General features: G+C 44.7%; 1 protein-coding gene across 1 annotated transcript; it reads right to left on the bottom strand.

Annotated features, from left to right (window-relative positions):
* Nucleotides 1-578: 578 nt before the first annotated feature.
* On the bottom strand, nucleotides 579-25,361 carry LOC115461185 (olfactory receptor 13G1-like). Its single transcript, XM_030190821.1, has 2 exons — nucleotides 24,425-25,361; nucleotides 579-910 (listed from the first exon to the last, which is right to left on the bottom strand). Exons 1-2 carry the CDS (start codon nucleotides 25,359-25,361, stop codon nucleotides 579-581), a joined length of 1,269 nt encoding a protein of 422 aa, XP_030046681.1.

The raw sequence follows: 25,361 nt of genomic DNA, 5'->3' as shown, positions 1-25,361 counted from the left end.
GCTGTGACAGGATCGAACATATTCTGCTGTCATGGAGGTGGGTACGGCATTTGAGGGTGGCATACAGGCTGGAAAAAAAGTTTGTAAAGTGTTTTTTTTTAGGTGGAAGGGGGTTAGTGACCACTGGGAGAGTCCGGGGAGGTCACCCTCGATTCCCTCCAGTGGTCATCTGGTCAGTTGGGGCACTTTTTTGGGACTTGTTCATGAAAAAAAAGGGTCCAAAAAAAGTGACCCAAAATCGTGGTAAAAATGCCTTTTTTTTTTTTCGATTAACAGCTAAAGACGCCCATCTCTCCTCGGCTGCTAACCACACCCCAGTCCCGCCTCCGACACGCCCCCGTCAACTTTATTTGTTTACGCGACGGAGTGCAGTTGGAAACGCCCAAAATCGGCTTTCGATTATATCAATTTGGGCACCTTTGCCAGAAAAACGCCCATCTCCCAATTTGGGTCACAATATAGGCGTTTTTCTCTTTTGATTATAAGCAGGAGAGTGTCTTTCAGGAGTGCCACATCTGGCATCAGCTGACATGTTAACAGCAGTATTTTTTGTTGGTCCAGGCACATCTGGCTGGGGTCTAACTCCTCCTCATCAAGATCTTGAGATACAGACATGTCCATGGCAGTTTGGAGTTAACCTGGGAGTAGAGGACAGGAGTAGGTGCATGAGTTTCCTCCTCCTCTATGTGGGCTGCTGGTGGCCAGGTCCCAGAAGCCTCTGGGAGTGTTGCCACACTGTAACATGCCTTGGGTTGTGGCAGTCTCTGTGGTGGTGGTGGTGGTGGCACAGTATGTTGCATCTGTATATTGCTCATCTGTTTCTGCTCCTCTTCCTCCTCATCCTCCTGAGCATGTTGAGCCCCTGCCACTGGGGTTTGGTAGCACTCAGATGGGTCTGGCTGTCCTTCACCTGTGTGCAGATCAGATTGAATATATTTTAGACACCATGATATATTAGAATAGGGTTCAGATTGCTCACAGTTGGCAACCTTAACCTCCTAAATCACCCTGTGATACTGGCACAGCAGCAAAACTGTAGCATTTATGCATTCCAGACACTGCGCACAAATGTGCCTGACCTTTGCACACATTTCCAACAACCTCTGACTATCCACTATTTTTGGGATAAGCAGTATAGAATGTTTTGTGCTTTTGGGGGATCTTGCCAGGTGTTTGTGACCTGGATTGGCCACTGTTGGAAACAGGATGCTGGGCTTGATGGACCTTTGGTCTTTCCCAGTATGGCAATACATATGTACTTATGTAATGCACAATTGTGTACTGTGCCTGCCATCATTTAGCACCTACCCAGGTTGCTGCCTACCCTGACACACCTGAACCTTCCAGGTACATAAGTATTGCCATACTGGGACAGAGCAAAGGTCCATCAAGTTCAGCATCCTGTTTCCAACAGTGGCCAATCCAGGTACACTATCTAGGCAGATACCTGCCATCCACTGGGTGTGGTATATGCAAATGATGAGGCAATTGTGGCACACACATGTCAATATATCCACCTTGGGTGAATCTCTTCATAAAGGCGGTTAATAAATTCCAAGAAATAAATATAGTCCAACTTTGGTTCAGAGCATACTGCCTTATATCTCTACACACCCAGGAAACTTGTTCATCTATGGGCATATGCTATCAGGTTCCCATCACCCCCAGAAGCTGGGATGTTTTGCATCTGGCACACAGCATTCTAAAGGCACATCACACATTTCCACATACAGCCAGGTCTATGGTTACTACCTAAACAAATAGAAAATAGTAGTCAGTACAGAGCAAGAGATGTGCTGTAGCAGGAGAGACAGAACGTTATGGGTCATGGTAACTTACCAGCTACCCATTTGATTTCCTTCTCTACAGTGGCCAGAAACCTCTCATCTTGTTCATCTAGCAGCTATCCAGTTAGTGTTTTGAAAATCAACAGACATAAAGAACACGTGGAGGGGCATAATCGAACGGAAACGCCTATCTCCATGGGCGTTTATCTCCGAGAACGGGTCCGTGAAGGGGCGGGCTGACCCGTATTTTTGAAAAAATGGACGTTTTTGAGCTGGGCATTTGGTTTTTTTTAGCGATAATGGAAACTAAAAACGCCCAGCTCAAAAACGTCCTAATCCGAGCCATTTGGTCGTGGAAGGGGCCACGATTCGTAGTACACTGGCCCCCCTGATATGCCAGGACACCAACTGGGCACCCTAGGTCAGTGCGGTGGACTTCAGAAAAGCTCCCACATGCATAGCTCCCTTACCACGGGTGCTGAGCTCCCAACCCCCCTCCCCCAAAACCCACTACCCATAAATGTACAACACTACCATAGCTCTTAGGGGTGAAGGGGGCACCTACATGTGGGTACAGTGGGTTTTGGAGGCCTCCCATTTACCACCACAAGTATTACGGGGGGGGGGGGGGGATGGGCCTGGGGCCACCTGGCTGAAGTGCACTGCGGTACCCACTAAAAGTGCTCCAGGGACCTGCATACATGCAGGCCTCTAGGACTGGTTGCTGCTATATAACATTGGCACACCAGTTGACACCTGAAGACTAATCTCTCTGAAAACGTCCTTTATTGGAATAACCGCGTTTACTCACAGTTAACTGCAGATCAGAGGTTGTGCCCCACTGGCAACGAGTCTCCCTGGTACTGAGATGAGCAGTAGGTCATAGCTGGCAGAATGCTGTACAATGCCCTCTTTCAGCCACATTCAAGGGAAGAACTAAGTTGTCTTACGTGGCTAACACAGGAAAGGGAACTAAAACTGGCTTACAAAAATGGCCACTACCGCATGGACTACAACAGGAAACACAACAGGGCACACTCTGACCCAGTAGGCAGGGGGAAAAGCACCATGGGAGAAGAGCCTACCAACTACCAACATCGTGAGACTGTAACACAAGCTAATGAAATCACGGAGCCCAATACCCTACACCCACCACAATGCAATGCTGATGTGACCCTGTACTGCACCCGAGAGTCACATCTGACCCAGGGAAAGGCTGTGACAGGATCGAACACATTCTGCTGTCATGGAGGTGGGTACGGCATTTGAGGCTGGCATATAGGCTGGAAAAAAGTTTTTAAAGTGGGTTTTTTTTGGTGGGAGGGGGTTAGTGACCACTTGGGGAGTCCAGGGAGGTCATCCCCGATTCCCTCCAGTGGTCATCTGGGCAGCTGGAGTACTTTTTTGGGACTTGTTCGTGAAAAAAAAAAGGGTCCAAAAAAAGTGACCCAAAATCGCGGTAAAAACGCCTTTTTTTCGATTATCAGCTAAAGACGCCCATCTCTCCTCGGCTGATAACCACGCCCCAGTTCTGCCTTCACCACGCCTCCGACACGACCCCGTCAACTTTATTCGTTTCCGCGACGGAGTGCAGTTGGAAACTCCCAAAATCGGCTTTCGATTATACCGATTGGGTGCCTTTGCGAGACAAACGTCTATCTCCCTATTTAGGTCGCACTATAGGCATTTTTCTCTTTCGAAAATAAGCTGGATGGCTCATCAAATTGATCTAATTATCTGGTCATTAGGGGATGAGACTTGATATGCCACCTTTCTGTGGTTATAATCAAAGCAGTTTACATACTATAAATAGGTATTTATTTTGTACCTGGGGCAATGGAGTGTTAAATGATTTGCTCACAGTCACAAGGAGCTGCAGTGGGAATCAAACCCAGTTCCCCTGGTTTTCCGGCCACTGCACAAACCAATAGGCTACTCCTCCACTCTAATTAAAAAAAAAAAAAGACCTGACACGGGCCATGTTTCGGTGACAACTTGCCTGCCTCAGGGGTCAAATGGGTACTCCGAATCTAGGTATGTGTTCAAAATAATGTAAATCAGGACTGAGACGGATGTTTCTGCCCCTGAGGCAGATGTTGCTCAAACACGGCATGTGTTGGGTCTTTTTGTAATAAAGTATCTACATTGTCCTGTACCTGAAGGCCCTTGTGTTCTTTCTTTTTTATTGTTTAATTGGTGTGCTTTGGACCCTCTCTTTTCCTCTATAAAACATATAGGGACAGGTTTATAAACCTCAACATGTATGCACTGGAAGAGAGGCGGGAGAAAGGGGATACGATAGAGATGTTTAAATACCTCAGTGGCATTAATGTACAGGAGGTAAGCCTTTGTCAAATGAAGAAAACTCTGGAATGAGAGGGAATAGAAAGTTATAGGTTCAGGAGTAATCTAAGGAAATACTTTTTCATGGAAAGGGTAGTGGATGCATGGAATGGCCTCCCAGTGGAGGTCATGGAGACAAGGAATGTGTCAGAATTTAAGAAAGTGTGGGACAGGCACATAGGATCTCTTAGAAAAAGGAATTAGTGGATGGGCAGACTGGATGGGCCATTTGACCCTTATCTGCCATCATGTTTCTATGTTTCTATTACCCATGTTCCCTGCTTTTAAGGGCAATAAATAACACTTAGCAACAGGAGGAAAAAGATCAGGAGAGATCTTTAATATTTGCGCAAGATATCTCTTCAAGGCAGTGGCGTAGCCAGACAGCCAATTTTGGGTGGGCCTGAGCCCAAAGTGGGTGGGCACAAAATTTTCTCTCTGTCTCTGCCCCCTTCCTCCCCACATCTCCCCCGGCACCTCCCAATTCAAAATATACTTTAGCTCATAAAGATCCCCAAGCTCTGTCGCTGAAAACTTCCTTTGAAGACAGCCACAAATCCCTTTTACCAAGCTTGGCAGGCAGCAATAGCAACAATGCCTTGAGTCACCGATGCTGGCACCCCATGCATGCTTAGTTATCGGTGGCTCAAGGATGTTGCCGCCATCTGCCAAGCTTAGTAGAAGGGAGTTTTAGCTGCTTTTAGAGGAGGTCCTCAGCTGATGTAGGTTGGGGATCCCCACCAGCTACAGCAAGGGTCGGGACTAGTGTTAGACATGCTAGGGCCCAGACTCTCACCAGATACAGAACAAGGGATCACAAATTAGAAATAAAAATATGTAGACAAAAATTGAACTTGGAACCTCGGCGTGTTACAGTGGAGAAATAAAATCAGAAATATATTTCTTTTTTCTACTGAACACAATAAAATGATATCCGCTGTGCACATTTCTCAAGCTAACAAATTTCAGTTAATAAATTCAAAATAAAATGTCTTTTCTACCTTTGTTGTCTGGTCATTTTATTTTTCCATTATGTTGGTTCAAGTTTCTCTTTTCCACTTTCCTGTCTTTCTGTTAATTCTCCTTCAAGCAGCTGCTATTCATTTGTCTTTTCTCCACTCTCATTCCATTCCCTCACTACACTGACATATTGATGTTTGTTTCATTTTAGCTCTTTCCTATCTTTTTTCTTTCTTTCCTGCTCTCTGTCCACTAAAATTTCATCTTCTAATCCTTTTCCTTTTTACTTTTCAGATACCTATCAGATTTCCATCTCCTTCTTTCACCCACTAGCTCTCCTATTCCCCCATCTCACTCCTTCTCCAGCCTTCCATCTTCAATCTACTCCCCGTAATCACTATCATCCTCTCGTTCATTTCCTTACCACCCCCTTGGCCTTCCACATGGTTCCACCATCCCAGTGTCTGCCTCCTTCCAACCATTCTAGCCCAGCATCTGCTCCCTTTTCCTCCTCTCTCCACCCTCTATCCCCTCCTAACATCTTCCTGTCCTTTCGCTCTTTCCTCTTGCCCCTTCCCCCAGGGGCCAGCATTTCTCCCCCTCTTCTCTCTCACCCACATTCCAGCATTTCTCCCTCACTGTCTTCTACCCCTGGATCTATCTCCCTCCTTCTTCCCCCTCCTCCGCCCTCATGTTCAACATTGTTCCCTCTTTTCCTCTTCTCTCTCACCCTTGCATCCCAAGTCTAACATCTGTTTCCCCCTTTGCAGCATCTCTTCCACCACTATGTAACATTTCTCCTTCATCCCTCTCTCCCCTGTGCAGTACTTTTTCCTCCCCTCCCAGGTCCAACATTTCTCCTTCTTTTGTCATTCACCCCTCCTTCCCTCCCCACCCTACATCCAGCAATTATCCCTCTCTCTCCTCCCATATCCCAATAATGATCCCCTTTCTTCTACTCTCCCATGCATGTCTCCCTCTCCTACACCCCGCCCCCTGCATCTCTCCCTCTCCTCCCTAACAATTTCCCTCACTTCTACCCCCTGTGTAGCACTCTTTTCTTTCGCTCCCTTCCACTCCCATGCCCAAGCAGCCCAACAATTTTATCTTCTCTCCAACCCCCCCCTCCATGCAGCATCAGGAGCATCACGGCACCAGCACGTTTCAAAGGGTTGCTGGCAGCATGTAAGAGAGAATTGCTGCACTGCTGCTGACTGACCCAGCAGCAGTGATTCTTACATGCTACCAGCAACCCTTTGAATCGGCGCAGCAGAAGAGAGAAGGCAGCTTCGGTCCCTGCATTTTTCTTCGATCGTCGCTGGCAGCGCTGCCATTCACACAGGCAGCTTCGCTCCCTTCTGCCGCGTCCATCTGGCCCACTCTGATGCACTTCCTGTGTACGTAGGGCCAGATGGACGCAGCAAAGGGGGGGCGGAGCTGCCTGTGTGAATGGCAGCGCTGCCGGCGACGATCGAAGAAAAGAATGCAGCGCTGGCGGGGCGGACAACGAATTTGCGCACGCGAGCGAGTGACATGGGCAGGCGGGCCTGGAGGGAAATTGGGTGGGCCTGGGCCCACCCAGGCCCACCCGTGGCTACGCCCCTGCTTCAAGGTGTCTCTAGGTAGTTCAAATGGCACCTTGGGAAAATTCACAAATCTCAAGTTAAGGTGTCTCACTTTATTTTCCAAAGCTTCAATCCTATGCTGTGAAGAAAGTCTATCCTGAACCAGGGAGCTTATCAGATCACCATATTGTTTCAAGTCTGTTCCACCTTTTCCACTTGCCCCATAAAAGCTCCTACTTTCTCCTCCTGCTAAGCTTTATCTATCTCTAATTTATTTGCAATTTCAGCAAGTTCAGTGAAAGTTTTAGTCACTGGGGCCTCTGAGAGAACCAAAGCCGACCAAATAGTATGAAAGCCAAATAGCATAAGGCCCAAGGAACTAGTACCTCTAACTGAGGTGCTAGCAGAAGGGACCTGAGTTCACTAGAAAATGGCCAAGCTCCAGAGTGGGATGTGGTACTACATTACACAGTATAAGGAGTTTTTCTATTGAACCTCTTTGATTTTGCTTGGAAGAATTTGGTGACCCCTGACAAGGAAAAATCGAACCTTGGCCGAGTTGGGTCCCTTTCCAATAAAAACCATTTTGGTGCAATCTCATCTGTTCTTTATGTCCTGGATTATCTCGGCTATTGTGCTGCCTGTACATATTTACAAGACTTAAAATTTAAGAACAAACAAGGATGGAAATTAGTTGCCATCAGTAGAGCTCTGTGTGGTGGGAACCAACTTTTTATCCACGAATGGAAAAAGTGAGAGATCAGGGGGTTTGGCTTTTTCACAGGTTTGATTTCTACTCACATATTGAACATGTGGCACAATCTGTGTGTATGGCAAACTACAATGGATTAGGTGTTTAAGATATTTGACATTTCAAGCATTGACCTCTGTTATGGTGTCCATTGTACTATCCTCACTCGACTACTGTGATGCAGTACTTTTGGACTTGCCAAAGTTATAGATTCGTCAGTCGCAGCTCATCCAAAATGCCTCTGTTGAATGTTATTGGGAAAATCATGCCAAGAGAGAATCTCCTCCATGTTGGCAGAATTACATTGGCTACCAATTTTGTTGAGGATAAAAAGTTAAACTATATTGCTGACCTTTAACATAGTGAAGGATGGCTCTCCTAATCTCTGGAGATTTCTGGTACTGTATTACATTGGTTTCATTAATTTCTTATAGACCATTATTTCTTTGTTACATTTGATCACTCTGTCTCTTTTAATACATTTTTAGTATGTGGAGTTCCACAGGGGTCTATTCTTTCCCCTCTTTTGTTTAATATTTATTTAAGTCCTTTAGCCATCCTTACTCAAGAGTATTGTTTCTCTTTTCATATATATGCCGATGATATTTTATTGCTCTATAAAATTAGTCCCTTAATCTTGATCTGCAGCCTCTTCAGCGCTGTTTATGTGCAATTGCCCAGTAGCTTATGGACCACTGCTTGGTGCTAAATCCTGAAAAGATGGTGGCTTGCTAGTTAACTGGTCATCTTTCAACTCTGATTGCGCCTTCCATTATTGGATACTTTGATTTCTCCAGTCACCACATTCTGATATTTGGGAATTCTTCTTGACTCTACTCTTTCTTTTGAACCTCAAGTTTCTGCATATATAAATCCCATTTTTTTCTGTTACATCAGTTGAGATCAGGGGCGTATCTGCGTGGGGCCTCAGGGGCCTGGGCCCCCGCAGATTTTGCCCTGGACCCCCCTACCGCCATCAACCCTCCCCCGCTGCCGTTGCTTACTTTTGCTGGCGGGGGACCCCAACCCCCGCCAGCCGAGGTCCGCTTCCACCTGCCGCTGCCTTAAAAACTACTTCTTCAGCCGGCGGGGGACCCCAAACCCCCACCAGCCGCCCCGAGGTGTTTAAAGTTCATCTTCGGCCTCCGTGGCCGTGCTGCTGTTGATAGGAGCTGTTGAATCCACTTCGGAGTCTTACGTCGTTGTATGTTGTATGAGTTTTGATGGGGTTAAAACAACTTAAGGATTGCTTTTTTATATGGCATTATTCAACTGACCTGGACTGTGAAAGATGCCTAAATAGTACCTGTTCTCAATTATGATTAATGATTATTATAACCAATGTGGAGGTGTATTGCTGGGTGGTTTATATTGAACTTTCTTGTAAATGTGATATTATCTGTATAGGTATAGGCAATCTGTATAGGTCACCCAAAATTGGGTGTGCAATTTTAGGTGCAAATCACAGACTTCTTTTCATTGGTAGGTTTAACTTCTCTCTCGATTTGCAATTCCTCATCTTTCAAAGGCATGGATCATTTCCCTGGTCTGCTGTCCCTGGCTCGAGGCACATTCCTATTTTATGGGACTGGTTCCCCATCCTCTGCACTGCAGTACTTCTCCTGCATAAATTCCAAGCCAGTGGCAACCCACTGCCTGTGAGCCCACATGAGATTCTCTGCCACATGCCCACTCTGAGCCTTGGAAGCCCACAAAGGATCACAGTTTGAAATCTCAGAGATTGCACAGAGTGGGAGAATATGTTTCAGCAGCCCAAAGCATGGAGAGTATGCACCTATATTAAGCCAGGGCCATGCCTAGGGTCTCTGGTGCCCCCCTGCAGACTATCAGTTGGCGCCCCCCCCCCCCCCCCCCGTGTGGCACAAGATGCAAAGGAAATAGGAGCTGAAAGATGGAGTGCATCTTTGTGGGATTCCTGAACAAATAGAGGGTTTACAACCACTTAGCTTTTCGTGCTTTCATGTTCACGAAATTAGTAATTAAATCTTTGATATCTAACTGGGCACATATAACATTCTCAATAGCAATCATGGCAAGGCTTACAAGCCTTTCTTGCAAAATACGTGATCGCAAATAATCCTATATAATAATTCTCACCTCCAACAGGATGTGCCTGGGTCCGTGCCTCCCTCGGAGATGGTCTGCTAGGCAGGCACGCACTGACGTCAGTGACAGCTGATACCAAAGCAAGGGGAGTGTTTCCCTACTCCTCCCCCTGTGTTACAGCCCACTGCACCCCCCTTCCACGACCCAGTCGACCCCCCTTCTCAGCGAAAACCGTCCCCCGCCGCTGTCCAGTACCTGTGCTGATGGGGGACCCCAACCCCCGTCAGCCGAAGTCCTGTGCTGGCCTTCGCGCCATTGCTTCTTCAATGATCTTCGGTTCAAGTTCCTCTGCGTGCGTCTGACGTCAGACGCACGCAAAGCAACTTGGACACAAAATCATTGAAGAAGCAACGCCTCAAAGGCCAGCACAGGACTTCTGCTGACGGGGGTTGGGATCCCCCGTCGGCACAGGTACTGGACAGCGGTGGAGGACGGTTTTCACCGAGAAGGGGGGCCGACTGGGTCGTGGAAAGGGGGGGTGAAAACGGAGGGATGGCAGAGTCTGGAACAGTGAGGGAGGGTGGGTGGGGGATGGCCTTGCTAGCGCCCATTTCCTTCCCTTTTGAAACGGGCATTTTTTACTAGTTTTTTTATGATTTTTAACCGTGAAAATGATCGCTCACCACTTGCCACACTGACAGGAATTGTCAGCAATATTCTTAGAAACAAATTGCTATACATTGCAAAATAAGATAGCAGATGTAAATTCTCAAAGTGGACATATTCCAAACACTAAAATGAAAATAAAATGATTTTTCTCTACCTTTGTTGTCTGGTGACTTTCTTTTTCTGATCATTGATAAGTCTCTGACTCTAAACTTTAGCAATTTCATTAAAGCAAAATATATTTTCACATATCACAGACTCTTCCTATCCATTCCAAGGAGAATGTTTTATATAAAAACAAACACCAAAAAAAAAAACAATCAGATTTTCACTTACCAACTCTTCTACACTACACTTCAGCTAAACTTCCTCTTTTGAAACTACTGTTGGAACCACCAGCCAATGAAATGGCTTTTAGCTGTAGCTATCCGGTTACCTGATAATTATGCACAAATCATTGCAGTCATGCCCTCCTCTCGGTGTAGATGCTCAGAAAAAAAAACTTTGAACCACTTACAGATTTTAACAATTACACTATTTAGTTTTTATTTCTCCCCAGTCTCACTTGCACACCTCCCTCCAAACCTGGCTGTTCTCTTTAATTTGAATGTTGTTCAAGCTCACCCTGAATGAGGAGTTCTTCCCACACCAAAGACATATATAATACTACTACTACTACTATTTAGCATTTCTTTTTTTAAAAAATTTTTTATTTATAAATTTTCTCATTATATTCATGCATATATATAAATTTGGAAAAAAAAAATAACTATAAGTATTAAAGGAGAAATAAAAAACAATTATTAGACCTTTGGACTTATTTAAACAATACTACTACTACTACTATTTAGCATTTCTATAGCGCTACAAGGCGTACGCAGCGCTGCAAAAACATAGAAGAAAGACAGTCCCTGCTCAAAGAGCTTACAATCTAATAGATAAAAAATAAAGTAATCAAATCAATTAATGTGTACAGGAAGGAGGAGAGGAGGGTAGGTGGAGGTGAGTGGTTACAAGTCAAAAGCAATGTTAAAGAGGTGGGCTTTCAGTATAGATTTAAAGGTGGCCAAGGATGGGGCAAGACGTAGGGGCTCAGGAAGTTTATTCCAGGCGTAGGGTGCAGAGAAACAGAAGGTGCGAAGTCTGGAGTTGGCAGTAGTGGAGAAGGGAACAGATAAGAAGGATTTAGCCATGGAGCGGAGTGCACGGGAAGGGGTGTAGGGAAGGACGAGTATGGAGAGATACTGGGGAGCAGCAGAGTGAGTACATTTATAGGTTAGTAGAAGAAGTTTGAACAGGATGCGAAAATGGATAGGGAGCCAGTGAAGCGACTTGAGGAGAGGGGTAGTGTGAGTAAAGAGACCCTGGTGGAAGACGAGACGGGAAGCAGAGTTTTGAACCAATTGGAGAGGGGAGAGGTGACTAAGTGGGAGAAGCAGATTGCAGTAGTCTAAACGAGAGGTGACAAGGGTGTGGATGAGGGTTTTGGTAGAGTGCTCGGAAAGAAAGGGGTGGATTTTATGGATGTTGTAAAGAAAAAAATGACAGGTCTTGGCGATCTGCTGGATATGAGCAGAGAAGGAGAGAGAAGAGTCAAAGGTGACCCCAAGGTTTCGAGCTGAGGAGACGGAGAATGAGAGAGCCATCAACAGAAATAGAAAATGGAGGGAGTGCGGAGGTGGGTTTGGGGGGTAAAATGAGAAGCTCGGTTTTGGTCATGTTTAATTTCAGGTGGCGTTGAGACATCCAGACAGCAATGCCAGACAAGCACGCTGAAACTTTGGTTTGGATGTAAGGTGAGATATAAGGGGTAGAAAGGTAGATTTGGGAGTCATCAGCGTAGAGATGGTAGGAAAAGCCATGGGTTGAGATTAATGAACCAAGGGAAAAAGTGTAGATAGAAAAGAGGAGGGGACCAAGAACAGAACCCTGAGGTACGCCGACAGGCAGAGGGATAGAAGTAGAAGAGGATCCACCAGAGTGAACACTGAAGGTGCGGAGGGAGAGGTAGGAAGAGAACCAGGAAAGGACAGAGCCCTGGAATCCAAGTGAGGACAGGGTATCGAGGAGTATGCTGTGATCGAAAGTGTCAAAAGCAGCGGAAAGATCAAGAAGAATGAGGATGGAATAGAGACCTCTGATTTAGCCAGTAATAGGTCATTGGAGACTTTAGTAAGCACTGTTTTGGTTGAGTGGAGAGGGCGAAAACCAGATTGTAGTGGGTCAAGAATAGCATGTGAGGAGAGAAAATCAAGGCAGCGGTGGTGAACAGCACGCTCAAGTAATTTGGAGAGAAAAGGGAGGAGGGAGATGGGTTGGTAATTAGAGGGATAAGTAGGGTCGAGTGAAGGCTTCTTAAGGAGAGGTGTGACCACAGCATGTTTAAAGGCAGTAGGGACAGTTGCACTGGAAAGTGAGAGGTTGAGAATGTGACAGATAAAAGGAATAAGAGCAGGTGAGATGGCATTAAGAAGGTGGGTGGGAATGGGATCAGAGGAACAGGTGGTACATTTTGAGGAAGAAAGGAGAAGTGTAGTTTCCTCTATAGTAACTTCAGGAAAGGAAGGAATGAGAGGAAGGAGAGAGAGGGGAACAGACTAGTGGAGGGAGAGGTGGCGAGGTAGAGAATTCAAGGTTTATCTTTTGAACCTTGTTGTGAAAGAATTCAGCAAGGGTCTGAGGAGATAATGAAGGGGGAGTTGGGGGAGGGGCACCTTGAGGAGAGAGTTCAATGTGGTGAAGAGAAGCCGAGGGTTAGAGCCAAGAGAGTTGGTCAGTTGGATATAATAATCCTGTTTGGCACGTAAAAGAGCAGATTGGAAGGAGGTCAGCATGAACTTAAAGTGTAAGAAATCAGCAAGGGCCCGAGATTTCTGCCAGAGGCGTTCGGCGGAGCGGGTACAGGAACGTAGGTAGCGGATATTAGAAGTCAGCCAAGGTTGGGGTTTTGTACGCCTTACAGGGCGGGTCATCAAAGGTGCAAGAGTGTCTAAGGCAGAGGATAGAGTATTGTTGTAAGAAGAAACAGCCTTGTTGACAGACGTGGATGGTGCAACAGTAGAGAGAGGAGGTTTGAAACATGGGACGATAGAGATGAAGGGTCAATATCGTGAAGATTCCTAGATAAATTAGATAAGATGGGACTGGGAGGAGGGAGGAGATTTAAGTGTGAAAGTTATAAGATGGTGATCAGAGAGGGGAAGATCAGAGGCAAGGAAACTAGAGGGTGAACAGTTGAAGGAGAAGATGAGATCAAGACAGTGACCATTTTGATGAGTGGGGGAGGTGGAGCATAGTTGGAGATTAAAGGAGGATGTTAAAGCGAGTAACTTGGAAATATAAGAGTTGGAAGGATCATTAGCAGGAATATTAAAGTCACCAAGGATGAGAGAGGGGGAGGAAGGATCATGGAAGAAGGCAAGCCAGGCATCAAAGTCACTGAGAAAGGATGAAAGGGACTTATCAGGGGGACGATAAATGACCTCTATTCGAAGAGGCAGAGGAGAGAAAAGGCGGATAGAGTGGACTTCAAAGGAGGAAAAACAGTGAGATTGAGGTGGAAGAAGGGGTTGAAATCTGGAGGAGGGAGAGAGAAGTAGTCCAACACCGCCCCCGCGATCAGCAGGGCGAGGAGTATGTGAAAAAAGATAACTGCCATGGCAGAGGGCTGCGACTGAAGCAGAATCATCAGGGCAGAGCCAGGTTTCTGTTATGGCGAGCAGATGGAGGTGACGTGAGATAAAGAGGTCCTGGATATAGGGGAGTTTGTTACAGATAGAGCGGGCATTCCATAGGGCGCAAGAGAAGGGCAGAGAAGAGGAGGGGAGTAGAGGAATAGAGATGAGGTTAGAGAGGTCGCGGTGAGATCTGTAGAGTTGGGATAATAGTTGGTGAGGAGGGCCAGGATTAGGATTGATGTCACCAGCTGAGATTAAGAGAAGGAGTAAAAGAGAGCGGAGGAGAGTAGGAGAGCTGTGGCCACGAAGGCGACGAAGGCGAGAGGTATTTAGGTGGAATGGGGAAGGCAAAATGGAGGGAAGAAAAAGACGGAGATTAAAAGTCAAGAGGGAGGAAGAGGGTAGGAGAGAAGGTGAAGTGATGAAGTCGATGGATGGGCAGTGAGTTCCTGTAGTGGAGAGAGATAGGGGGTGAGGGAAAAGATTAGGAAGGGACAGGGCTAGGAAGAGAATGTGAATAGGGGCCATAAACAACTGAGGTACTTTAGCAACTGGGAAGAAGATTAGATGTAAAGAGAAAAATGGCCCGCGCGCTGTTAGGCACGCGGCACCTAGAACGGAGGCCCTGAGTGGATCGGAGTGGACCTGGGTGTCACACCGGAGAAAGCTGTAAGGATATGCAGATGAGCTGCAAGTCTTCCACAGCACCTGAAAGGCAGCCGGTGGTAGAGCTGGGCACCTCTCAGCTGAGGAAAGGTTTACCAGGGGTTAGGCCGAAGCCAGCATTCCTCCCCCTGAGGGTTGCCTGATCCTAGCCAAAAAGCACCTGGAAACTCTGTGCACTTGGAGCGAGGGCCCTGGGAAGATCGGGGTGGACCTGGAGTCACCCCGGATACAGCTGTGAGGAAATGCAGAAGGCCTGCAAGTCCTCCACAGCACCTGGTGGGAGCGCTGGGCACCTAGAGCGGAGGCCCTGAGTGGATCGGAGTGGACCTGGGTGTCACCCCGGAGAAGGCTGTAAGGATATGCAGATGAGCTACAAGTCCTCCACAGCACCTGAAAGGCTGCCGGTGGTAGAGCTGGGCACCTCTCAGCTGAGGAAAGGCTTACCAGGGGTTAGGCCGAAGCCAGCATTCCTCCCCCTGGTTGTATTGTTTCAAACAATTTCAGCAGAGCCTGCCTGCCTCAGTGAGCACTGCGGTTGAAGAGGGGAGGGCAGGGGAGAGAGGAGAATCACAGCTTCAGGTAAAATATTTTGCAATTGAGCTGACCTCAGGAAAAGGGTAGGGCAAGCACCGTGGCGGCGCCCTCCAGAGGTCGGTGCCCCCCTGCGGTGCTTACCCCGCTTACCATGTTGGCACGGCCCTGACAACCACCGCTACATTGTGGAGCAAGTTTCTTTAAACCTGGCTGAGTAAGTGGAGCAGTTTATGTCTTCAGAGAGACTGTGTGCTGTATCAGATTTGTTGTGGTTTCCTTGGAAGGTAATCAATATATAACTGATGGTTTAGACCCTGAGGCAGGCCATTTTGGCCGAAACATGAGTTGCATTGGGTCTCTATGAAGAATAAGGGTCTTTGTGAAGAATTAAATAAAGTATTTTTGGACACCATTGGTGAGAGGAGTTTTCTTTGGTCTTCTCCACTGTTCTATGCTTGCACACCTTGGAGTTTTACAGGTGTACACCATAGTGAGAGATGCTCTTCTATGTGTATTTGTTCCCCCTGAACTATGGCAGTACTAGATATGATTGATGACACCATCAAGGGGGGGGGGGGGGGGGGTAGATGAGACCTTTCTTTAAAAATATGTTGCTTATGCCTATCATTGTCCTATTTCACAGATTCCAGAGTGGAGCTGGGGATCCATGAGAGGACATCTGATAGTTGCTCTGAGCAATGCTAAGTAGAGTTTGAGGTTGTGTGTGTGTGTGGGGGGGGGGGTGTATATAGTTCATTGTTTAGGGTTTTTTTTTTTTTTTCAAGCAAAAAATGAAGTATCTTCTTTCCTGCTTAGTAGTAGAACTGATGGCAAATGCAGCTCTTTTTTCAACATTTCCAACACTTATGTGAATATATTTTATGTAAACATCTTTTTTACTGACAAAAATCAAACCAAGTTACAATAAAAAGATGCAATAATTTTGTTGGAACAATCAACTCTCTTCACAAAGATCACAGTTCGCACATCATGACATTTTGTTCCTTTACAATGAAGCTAATCCCCCTCCCCTTAACCCCCCTTACCTGCCACATTTTCGGATACCCACAGTCCAATAAAGAAAATAAAGAATACAGGCTCTACTGATAATTCAGAATTCTACTTCTTGCTGTGGGAGTAAGCAAGTCCCCAAAAGATTCCCAAATTCATTGAAACTTAACAGTCTGTAGGCCGAGAGTTGGTCTTTCAGTGGGAGTTGGTATGTTTCTTCTTTGGTTTTATCAGTTGTGGGGTGTTAACCCTAGAACGCATATTGGGGGCCTTTTAGGCCCCCATGCTTACATTTTTGCTATTATCTGCAAAATTACTTTAGTTAGAATTTTGAAACTCAAGGTATTCCTCAAGTATGTCATTGTTGATAATATCCAGTTGTTCATATAATTTTTTTTCATAGGCATTATGGTGTAACAATGTTTGTTTGGTGAAAACTACATCTGTACGAATTGGGGGCCTTTTAGGCCCCCGCTGTTTTTATCATGTTCTCAGAAGTGTTTGTGTCTCAAGTTACTTTATTTGTACTCAGTAATGCTGGTGGAGGGGCCAGGGTGTGGATAATAACATGTGAGGATGTCATGTGATTTTTGGAGGGAGTGATAAGGCCATGACATCACCTCAGGTCCTCTGAACACTGAGGACAGTATACACTGTGAGCTAATTGCTGAAGGACCTGTGATAAGATAAGCTGTTGAGAGGAAATCTGTTTCATTTTCTAACATCTAGTCAGCAATGGCACAGTCTTCCTCCAAGTGTCTGACTGACCAAGAGATTGAAGCGATTATGTTTCAAAGCGATGATGAAAGTGAACTATCTTTGTCTGATGAAGAATATCTGCCACCAGCTAATCAAACATCCTCATCCAGTGATTCTTCTGATGATGAAGAAGTGAATCTAGTGGATCCTCAAGAAGTGATAAGTAGAACATCCAAAACGAATGTTTTTTGGGACAGTAATCCTACATTAGTCGGACGTACTCCAATACACAATATTGTGAGACATGCTCAAGTTGCTGTGGGAAGTCCCAGTTACTTTACCCCTAAAGATGTATTCTGTACTTATTTTTCTGACAATATTGCAGAAGAGGTCCTATTATGTTCAAACCTAGAAGGAAGACGTATCGCTTCAGCAAATAATAAGTCCTGAAAAAATATCTCAAAAGAGGAACTTTATGCATATATTGGACTTTTCCTGCTGGCAGGGAGTCAAAAATCGTATGATGTCCCAATACGAGAATTATTTCTGGACCCACTTTCTGATCCACACTATAAGGCGACAATGTCAGTGGGCAGATATGAGGAAATTAGAAGGATCATTCGCTTTGATGATAAGCGAACTCGTGCAGCGAGGTTTGAAACAGACAAATTAGCCCCTATCAGTTATATCTGGAACATATTTATCAAAAATTGCACAAAACTTTACAATCCTAGTACTAATGTTACTGTAGATGAGCAACTTGTACCGTTCAGAGGACGCTGCAAATTCATACAATACATGCCCAGCAAGCCAGCCAAGTACGGTATAAAAATCTTCTGGATGTGTGATTCTGCAAATTATTATGGCATAAATGGCGTAATCTACTGTGGCAAAGAGGTTGGTGCACCAGTACAGAAGGATCTGGGGTCTGAAATAGTCAAAACTCTTGCTGTTCCAATATTCAATTCAGGTAGAAACATCACCATGGACAATTATTTCACCAATGTTGAACTAGGCAATTTTCTGCTTGCAAAAGCTATTACACTTGTTGGTACTATAAAGCAAAACAGACGAGAAATTCCAGCAGCACTCAAACACAATCGTCAGTGAGCACTTTATGAGAGTGTCTTTGGATTCAATAACAAAGCGACTTTGGTATCTTACAAGGCAAAGAAGGAGAAATCTGTAATTTTACTCAGTACCATGCATCACGATTGCAGTGTTGACAGCAATAACCAAAAATTGAAACCAGAAATCATCCTGCATTACAATGCAACAAAAGGAGGTGTAGATAAAATGGATGAGATGGTGGGAGAATATTCGTGTAAGAGGCAAACAAAACGATGGCCTGTAGTACTATTTTCAAATATGCTTGATGTAGCAGCCCTAAATTCATTCATTATTTATACAGAAACTCATCCTGAATTTCATGCACAGAGGAAGGACAGGAGACGCTTATTCGTGAAGGACCTTTGTCATGAACTTGTAATACCTCACATGATAGAGTGAAGCGACTTGAAATGCTTGCCAAAGAAAACTAAAGAAGCAATGAAACGGTGTGGCGTACAGTTTCAGATTACTCCAGAGCCAGGAGAAAGAAAACGAAAGCGTTGTTTCATGTGTCCAAGAAACATAGAGAGGAAAACTGAGCGATATTGTTCCACTTGTAAGGAAACTGTTTGCAAAGAACACTCTTCTGAAAAAATAACATGTCAGAATTGTTTGGAAGACTAATATAATAGAAAAGAAAGTTAGAATAAAAATGTAGCTGCAGCTAGTTTGCTATAGATTTCTATGCATTTTTGTGTGTTTTCATGTCTTTGCGTGAAATTTGGGAAAAAACTGATTTTTTGGTGTTTTCTGTGAAAAATTATAATTAAAATGTTGTCCACTATTCATATTTTATTGAGCAATTTTGAAATAAACTTGTGAAAGTTATTTAAGTGTGTTTTTCTACATTATGTGCATGGGGGCCTAAAAGGCCCCCATGACGTTAATATGTATATTTTTAACGTCATGCGTTCTAGGGTTAATACAAGCTAGAAAACTGTTCAGAGAGGTGGGTATACATAGGCAGCTGTGATGTGCTGTCTGAGGATGGGGCATGTACACCATATATTAATGTGGAATGGCAAACGGTTAGAAATGGGGCTGCAGATTTCAAAATGAGGAGACATAATAGTAACATAGACGTGGAAGGGCATAATCGAACGGGGCGCCCAAGTTTTCCTGAGGACGTCCTCGCAGGACGTCCCACAAAGGGGCAGAGAAACCCGTATTATCAAAACAAGATGGGCGTCCATCTTTCGTTTCGATAATATGGTCGGGGACGCTCAAAATCTCAACATTTAGGTTGACCGTAGAGATGGTCGTCCTTAGAGATGGTCGTCCCTGGTTTTCAGTGATAATGGAAACCGAGGACGCCCATCTCAGAAACGACCAATTACAAGCCATTTGGTCATGGGAGGAGCCAGCATTCGTAGTGCACTGGTCCCCCTCACATGCCAGGACACCAACCAGGCACCCTAGGGGGCACTGCAGTGGACTTCAGAAAAAGCTCCCAGGTGCATAGCTCCCTTACTTTGTGTGCTGAGCCCCCCAACCCCCCCCAAAAAACCCACTCCCCACAACTGTACACCACTACCATAGCCAGGGCCGGTCTTAGCAAGTGTGGGGCCCTATGCAGACCAATTTGGTGGGGCCCTACCCTAGCTCCGCCCCCCACCCTAGCCACGCCCCACCCTAGCTCCACCCCATTGATAAGATTATTCCATTTTTAGAACATTTTTTTATTTATGAAATTTCAAATAAAGACAAATGAAGCTAAACTTGTACAAAAAACTGATTGAAATAATAAGCACAATGCTATCATGAAACCTCCCCTCCCCAGAAATTATTCAGTTCAAGTCCACTACAGTTAGTAGTTCCAATTCTCATAACAAAGGAGAATAAAGGAAAAATATTAAGAAAAGATCCAGTACTTTCAAATTCCCCTATTACTCTGTAACCCATCAAACCCGAGAGGCAAGTAGCCACATCAGTTACTAAAATAGTTTGAACTGATTGTACCTACTTTATATCAGATTTTGCTACTTCATGATTTCCATTCTCAGATTTTAGCTTAGTAATCTTTTCTTCCTGTGATTGCAGTCTAGCTTCTAAATGATTAATTTGAGGTGTCATATCATTAATTACTGGAAGCAGTGTTTTAGCTAAATCTGCTATTGCCATCCAAATTTTTATCAGGAGAAATATCTGCAGATCTATGTGAAAATAACCCAGATATGTTAGAAATAGTCTCTTCCAAGCCAGAAGATCTTACTTGCTCAGCTTCTCCAGCAACTAATGTTGTTGGGCCAAATTCCTCTCAGGGAGGCAGACATTTCCAACCCTTGCACCGTCCGCAAGCGTTGTTAGATGAGAGAGACACTTCTCCTGATCTCCTGCCTGCATGGAATCCGATTTCAATTTGGCATAAGTGCACAACTGTTGGCGTCAGCAACGATGGCTCACCTCACGTCCTCACCACCTCCGACCAGGCTCCAGCTTTTCCCGCTCAGTGACTCCCGCCCTCACGTCCGGAAACAGGAAATACATCAGAAGGCGGGACATTGAACGGGAAGCTGGAGCCTGGAGGTGAGCCGTCGCGCTGCAACTGTCTGTCGTCGTCATCGGGAGCGGGGCCATCGCTGCCTGGGCTGGCTCGCTGGCATCCCTCAGTTAGTCGCCGGGGTCTGGGGACTCGGGAGATGATGGCGGGCTCAATGGGCCCAAGCCAGGGGTGGGCGCCGCTCCAGTGGTGGCGGCAGCGGAGCGGCCAAGCCGCGGGAATGGGGATCATCTCAGGCGACTAAGGCGAGCAGCGGCGGAGGTTGGAGCGGAGGCACGAGCGAGGCAGAGTTGAGGCGCGCTGCGCGGGGCCCCATTAGGCATGCTGTGCGGGGCCCCCTTAGGCGCGGGGCCCTATGCGGTCGTCTTGGTCGCCTCTGCCTAAGACCGGCCCTGACCATAGCCCTTAGGAATGAAGGGGGCACCTAGATGTGGGTACAGTGGGTTTCTGGTGGGTTTTGGAGGGCTCGCTGTTTCCTCCACAAGTGTAACAGGTAGGAGGGTATGGGCCTGGGTCCGCCTGCCTGAGGTGCACTGCAATACTCACTAAAACTGCTCCAGGGACCTCCATACTGTTGTCATGGAGCTGGGTATGATATTTGAGGCTGGCTGTTTTAAGAGTGCTTATTCCTAAACATACTCCAGGAGCCCTAATAGTGAAAAGATTGACCTAGTACTCTATAGTTGTTGCTTTCGGCACCTAACCTTTATACCGTTCAGGAAATCTAGACTGCCCCAATTTGACTGACTGTACATTTGTCCTTTAGATTGTAAGCTCCTTTGAGCAGGGACTGTCCTTCTATGTTAAATTGTACAGCGCTGCGTAACCCTAGTAGCACTTTAGAAATGTCAAATAGTAGTAGTAGTAGTAGTAGTGGCATAGAGGCTGGAAAAAATATTAATTTTTTTGAGGGTGGGAGGGGGTTAGTGACCACTGGGGGAGTAAGGGGATGTCATCCCCAATTCCCTCCGGTGGTCATCTGGTCATTTAGGGCACATTATTGTGGCTTGGTAGTAAAAAAAAAGGACCAAGTAAAGTCGCACAAGTGTTTGTCAGGGACGACCTTCTTTTTTCCATTATCGGCTGAGCACGCCTATGTGTTAAGCATGCCCCTGTCCCTCCTTCGCTATGCTTCCAACACGCCCCCGTGAACTTTGGTCGTCCCCGCAATGGAAAGCAGTTGAGGATGCCCAAAATCGGCTTTCGATTATGCCGATTTGGGCAACCCTGTGAGAAGGACAGCCATCTTCCGATTTGTGTCGAAAGATGGGCGCCTTTCTCTTTCAAAAATAAGCCTGCTAGTAACATAGTAGATGATGACAGATAAAGACCTTTATGGTCCATCCAGTCTGCCCAACAAGATAAACTCAATACATATGGTATGTAATACTCCATATGTATACTTGATCTTGATTTATCCTTGACATTTTTAGGGCACAGACCGTAGAAGTCTGCCTGGCACTGGCCTTGTTCTAAAATTTCTGAAGTTGTTGTCAAAGCCCCTGAAAAGCTTCACTGCAACCCATCCAAAGCTATTCAGCCTCAGTCAGGGCACAGACTGTAGAAATGTGCCCAGTATCGGCTTTCCTACCTAACCCCCACTAAGCTTCTTTGGATCTGTTACTTATAAAGATGATTACTTTGTGTGTGCACTCAGGTGTACTCTATAATGTACAACATTTGTATTGTGAAAATAAATGTATGTATCCCTTACATGATGTTGCAGTTCCTGCAAAAACATGTTTACCTGTACAGATCATAAATGAAGGTACTTACACAAACATGTTGCTCACAACATAGCATTGAAACACATCACTGTATAACAGGTACAGGCAGCTGCATGATGGCAGCAGTAACTGGGTGGCATATGGCCTCCAGCTCTAGAGATGATGTATCAGATATTACAATTGAGGTGAGGGGAATGAGATAGGGAGCAAAGATGCATGCCTTTAGGTGCCTCATGGCCACCATCAAGGCCCAAATATTGGTCCGCATCCTCTCCATTATGGTGACCATGAGGCACAAGGGTAAAGACCAGCAGCAGGTCCCTATAGAGACTGGTGAACTCCTGATGGATTTTACCCACTCACTGTCACTCCTGGGCCTCATAGTCATTACCATGGAAAGCAGGGAGGGGGGCTAATGATAGACTGCAGGGATACTCTCTGCCTGCCTTCCCTAAATAACCTATCCTCATTTTGGAGCACAGCTTTAATAAAATATACTTTTAAAAAATCCCCCCAAGTGCTGCGTTAAACTGAGTTCAGAGCACATTAAAATTCCATGTTAACACATGCTAAGCCCAGATTCCAGTGCATTTTAGTAAAAGGCTTCCTAAGTTTTCCCTGTTTAAGCTTTTAACACATCATTTTTTATTAATTTTCAACTAATTTGTGTCATTTCTATTTATGCGGTGCTTTCCTGTATACTAAATTATGACATACTGTTTTTATCTTATGTAGCTAATTCTTGGTTTTGCTGTGCTTTCCTGTAATGATTGGAGTTCCATTGTTTGTCCAAACTGTACATATAATGTTGTATTGTTCGTTTTTCTTTTTTACAAACTGTAAACTGTTCTGTCTTGCAGTTGCAATAAGATATGGTATATAAATTGACGTAAATAAATAAAAAATTAATAAATAAATAATTTGTGTCATTTCTATTTATATCTTTTGCCATATTAGACCTCTGATGTAGCATTATTAGCTGAAATGGTCATATCAGTCTTATTTTTATCAATGAACCTTGAATTTCTACCTTAGGACATTTTCTTCTCTTGGTGCTCTCTATCAGTAGCAATTGAAAGGGCAGGAGTTTACACAGCTCAGAGACAAGAAGCAGCATTTACGCCTGCCCAAAACCTGGTGTAAATACTGGTGCCCAATTTATGGCAGCTGAGCGCATAATTGATAGTATTCTATAACATTGAACTTAACGTCTGGGAATGCCCCTTGATCAGCCCATGCCCCTTTGGAGTTGACCACTATGAAATTTAGGCATGGATTTTATAGGAGAGTGTCTTGGACAGATGTGCGTGTAACTCCAATTGGTTGCAAATTAACATCAATTATTGATTGCTGGCACCTTACTAATTAATTTGCTCATGGATCTATGATCGGCACCTAAATTTGCGCACCCAACTTTGAGTGACCTATATAGAATCTGGAGGTTAAAGTGCAAATTTACATATGTAAAAGCTATTTAAGCCTTCCTTTAAGGGGGTAGTTTTCACACTGGGGAAACCAGATGAGTAACTCTTTGCCATCTTTTTGGAATTTCCTGTAATTTTTTTATGGTTTCCAAAATTAGGTCATCTGTGTTACAGAACCCCATTCCACTCTCCACAAATTCTATAAATTATGCCTTAATTTCCGCACGGAAATCAAAGCGCATTCTATAACGTGTAACTGAAGCATGTAACTTCATTGGTTAACTAGCTAATCAGCGCTGTCAGTTGGATGTTAAAAAGCAATTACCAGCACTAATTGCTGTTAATTAAGATTTATGCGCACAACTCACTAAGTGTACTCTGTAACATGGTGTGAGTAAATTCAAAGTCACGTGGTTGTAAAGGGGCTGTGGTTATGGTCATGGAATGGGTGGGTCATGGTTGTTTCTAAAATCTATGTACATTATTATAGAATACAGCCACTTTGCACCTAATATAGGTGTCTGGTTTTACGACAAGTAAAATATGGCCTAAATGGACATGACCAAATTTGGTCGCATGGAGAGAGGGTTGGCATATTTTATATACTATGCAGAAATTTAAGCCTAGTCTATAAAATTTAGGCATATTTGTTTCCATGCTGATTTTCAGGTGCCATATATAGAATCTAGCCTTAAGTGCTTATACCCCGCAAAGTCACAACTGAATTCTTTGTGGTTTACAAATTAAAAGAAATCGGGCATACCTAGGAAGTACAGCTTATAACTAAAGGAGTGTTTAACGGTTATTAAAAAGTCTTCCTTCTGGGTGCAGTTTTTCTGCCTGTAACTGCTATGTAATTTTACTAATGCCTATTTTATTATAAATCACCTAGATCACAGGCAAACTATTAAATTGAATGTTTTAAATGATTACTAACTTTCTGAGATTACATTTCTTCCCAGCAATTTTTTGAGAGCATTGATAACCTCTTTGTTTCTTAAACTATAAATAACGGGGTTCAGCACTGGAGACACAACGGCATAAACTGCAGACATTACTTTGTCAGCCTCTGGGTTTTTGCCAAAAACAGGTCTAACATACGTGTAGATAACACCTCCATAGAATAAGGACACAACAGTGAGGTGCGATGCACAGGTAGAAAAGGCTTTCTTCTTTTTGTCTGCAGAACGGATTTTCAGTATGGTTAAGATGATATACGTGTAAGATATAACTGTTAAAGTGAAACAAGCCATACCCAAAACAAAATCTGCCATAATAACTACCACATTATTGATATACGTGTCTGAGCAGGCCGCATTTAACAGTGGGGGAATTTCACAGAAGAAGTGGTCAAGAATGTTGTGCTGGCAGAATGTTAGCCTGAGGATTAAGCTAGTGTGCATCATTGAATTCAAGAATCCAAGTTGCCAAACAGCTGCAGCCAGAAAAATACAAGTCCTCCTGCTCATAATGGTAGCATAATGCAGTGGGATGCATATTGCAACATAACGATCACACGCCATCACTGTTAAGAGTATAAGCTCTGCACTCAAGGCAGAGGTGAAGATCAACAACTGAGTCATGCATCCAGAGTAGGAGATAGTTGTGTCCTTTGACAGGATGATATATAAAATCTTAGGAATAGCAGCTGTTGTGCAACAGATGTCCATGATGGACAAGTTAACAAGAAAGAAGTACATGGGAGTATGAAGACGAGAGTCACTGGTAATGATGGTAGTGATTACGATGTTGCCCAGCAAAGCTGCTATATAGATAATAAGGAAGATTGCAAAAAAAAAAGGCTGGAGTTCTGGGTGACCGGACAGTCCAATCATATAAAATATTATAGGCATGCTCTGGTTATTTCCTTCCAT

The sequence above is a fragment of the Microcaecilia unicolor genome, chromosome 1 (assembly GCF_901765095.1).
Source record: "Microcaecilia unicolor chromosome 1, aMicUni1.1, whole genome shotgun sequence".
Classification (NCBI taxonomy): domain Eukaryota; kingdom Metazoa; phylum Chordata; class Amphibia; order Gymnophiona; family Siphonopidae; genus Microcaecilia; species Microcaecilia unicolor.
Note: the sequence above shows the minus strand (reverse complement) of the source record. Positions and strands in the feature narration are given on the sequence as shown.

Bases quoted from the DNA above. Each gene is read 5' to 3' on its own strand.
- LOC115461185 (XM_030190821.1), bottom strand. From the start codon at position 25,361: ATGGAAGGAAATAACCAGAGCATGCCTATAATATTTTATATGATTGGA. The intron at 911-24,424 runs GTTAGTAATCAT...ATCTGCACACAG, and splicing joins AAGAAATGTAATCTCAGAAA to GTGAAGGACAGCCAGACCCA.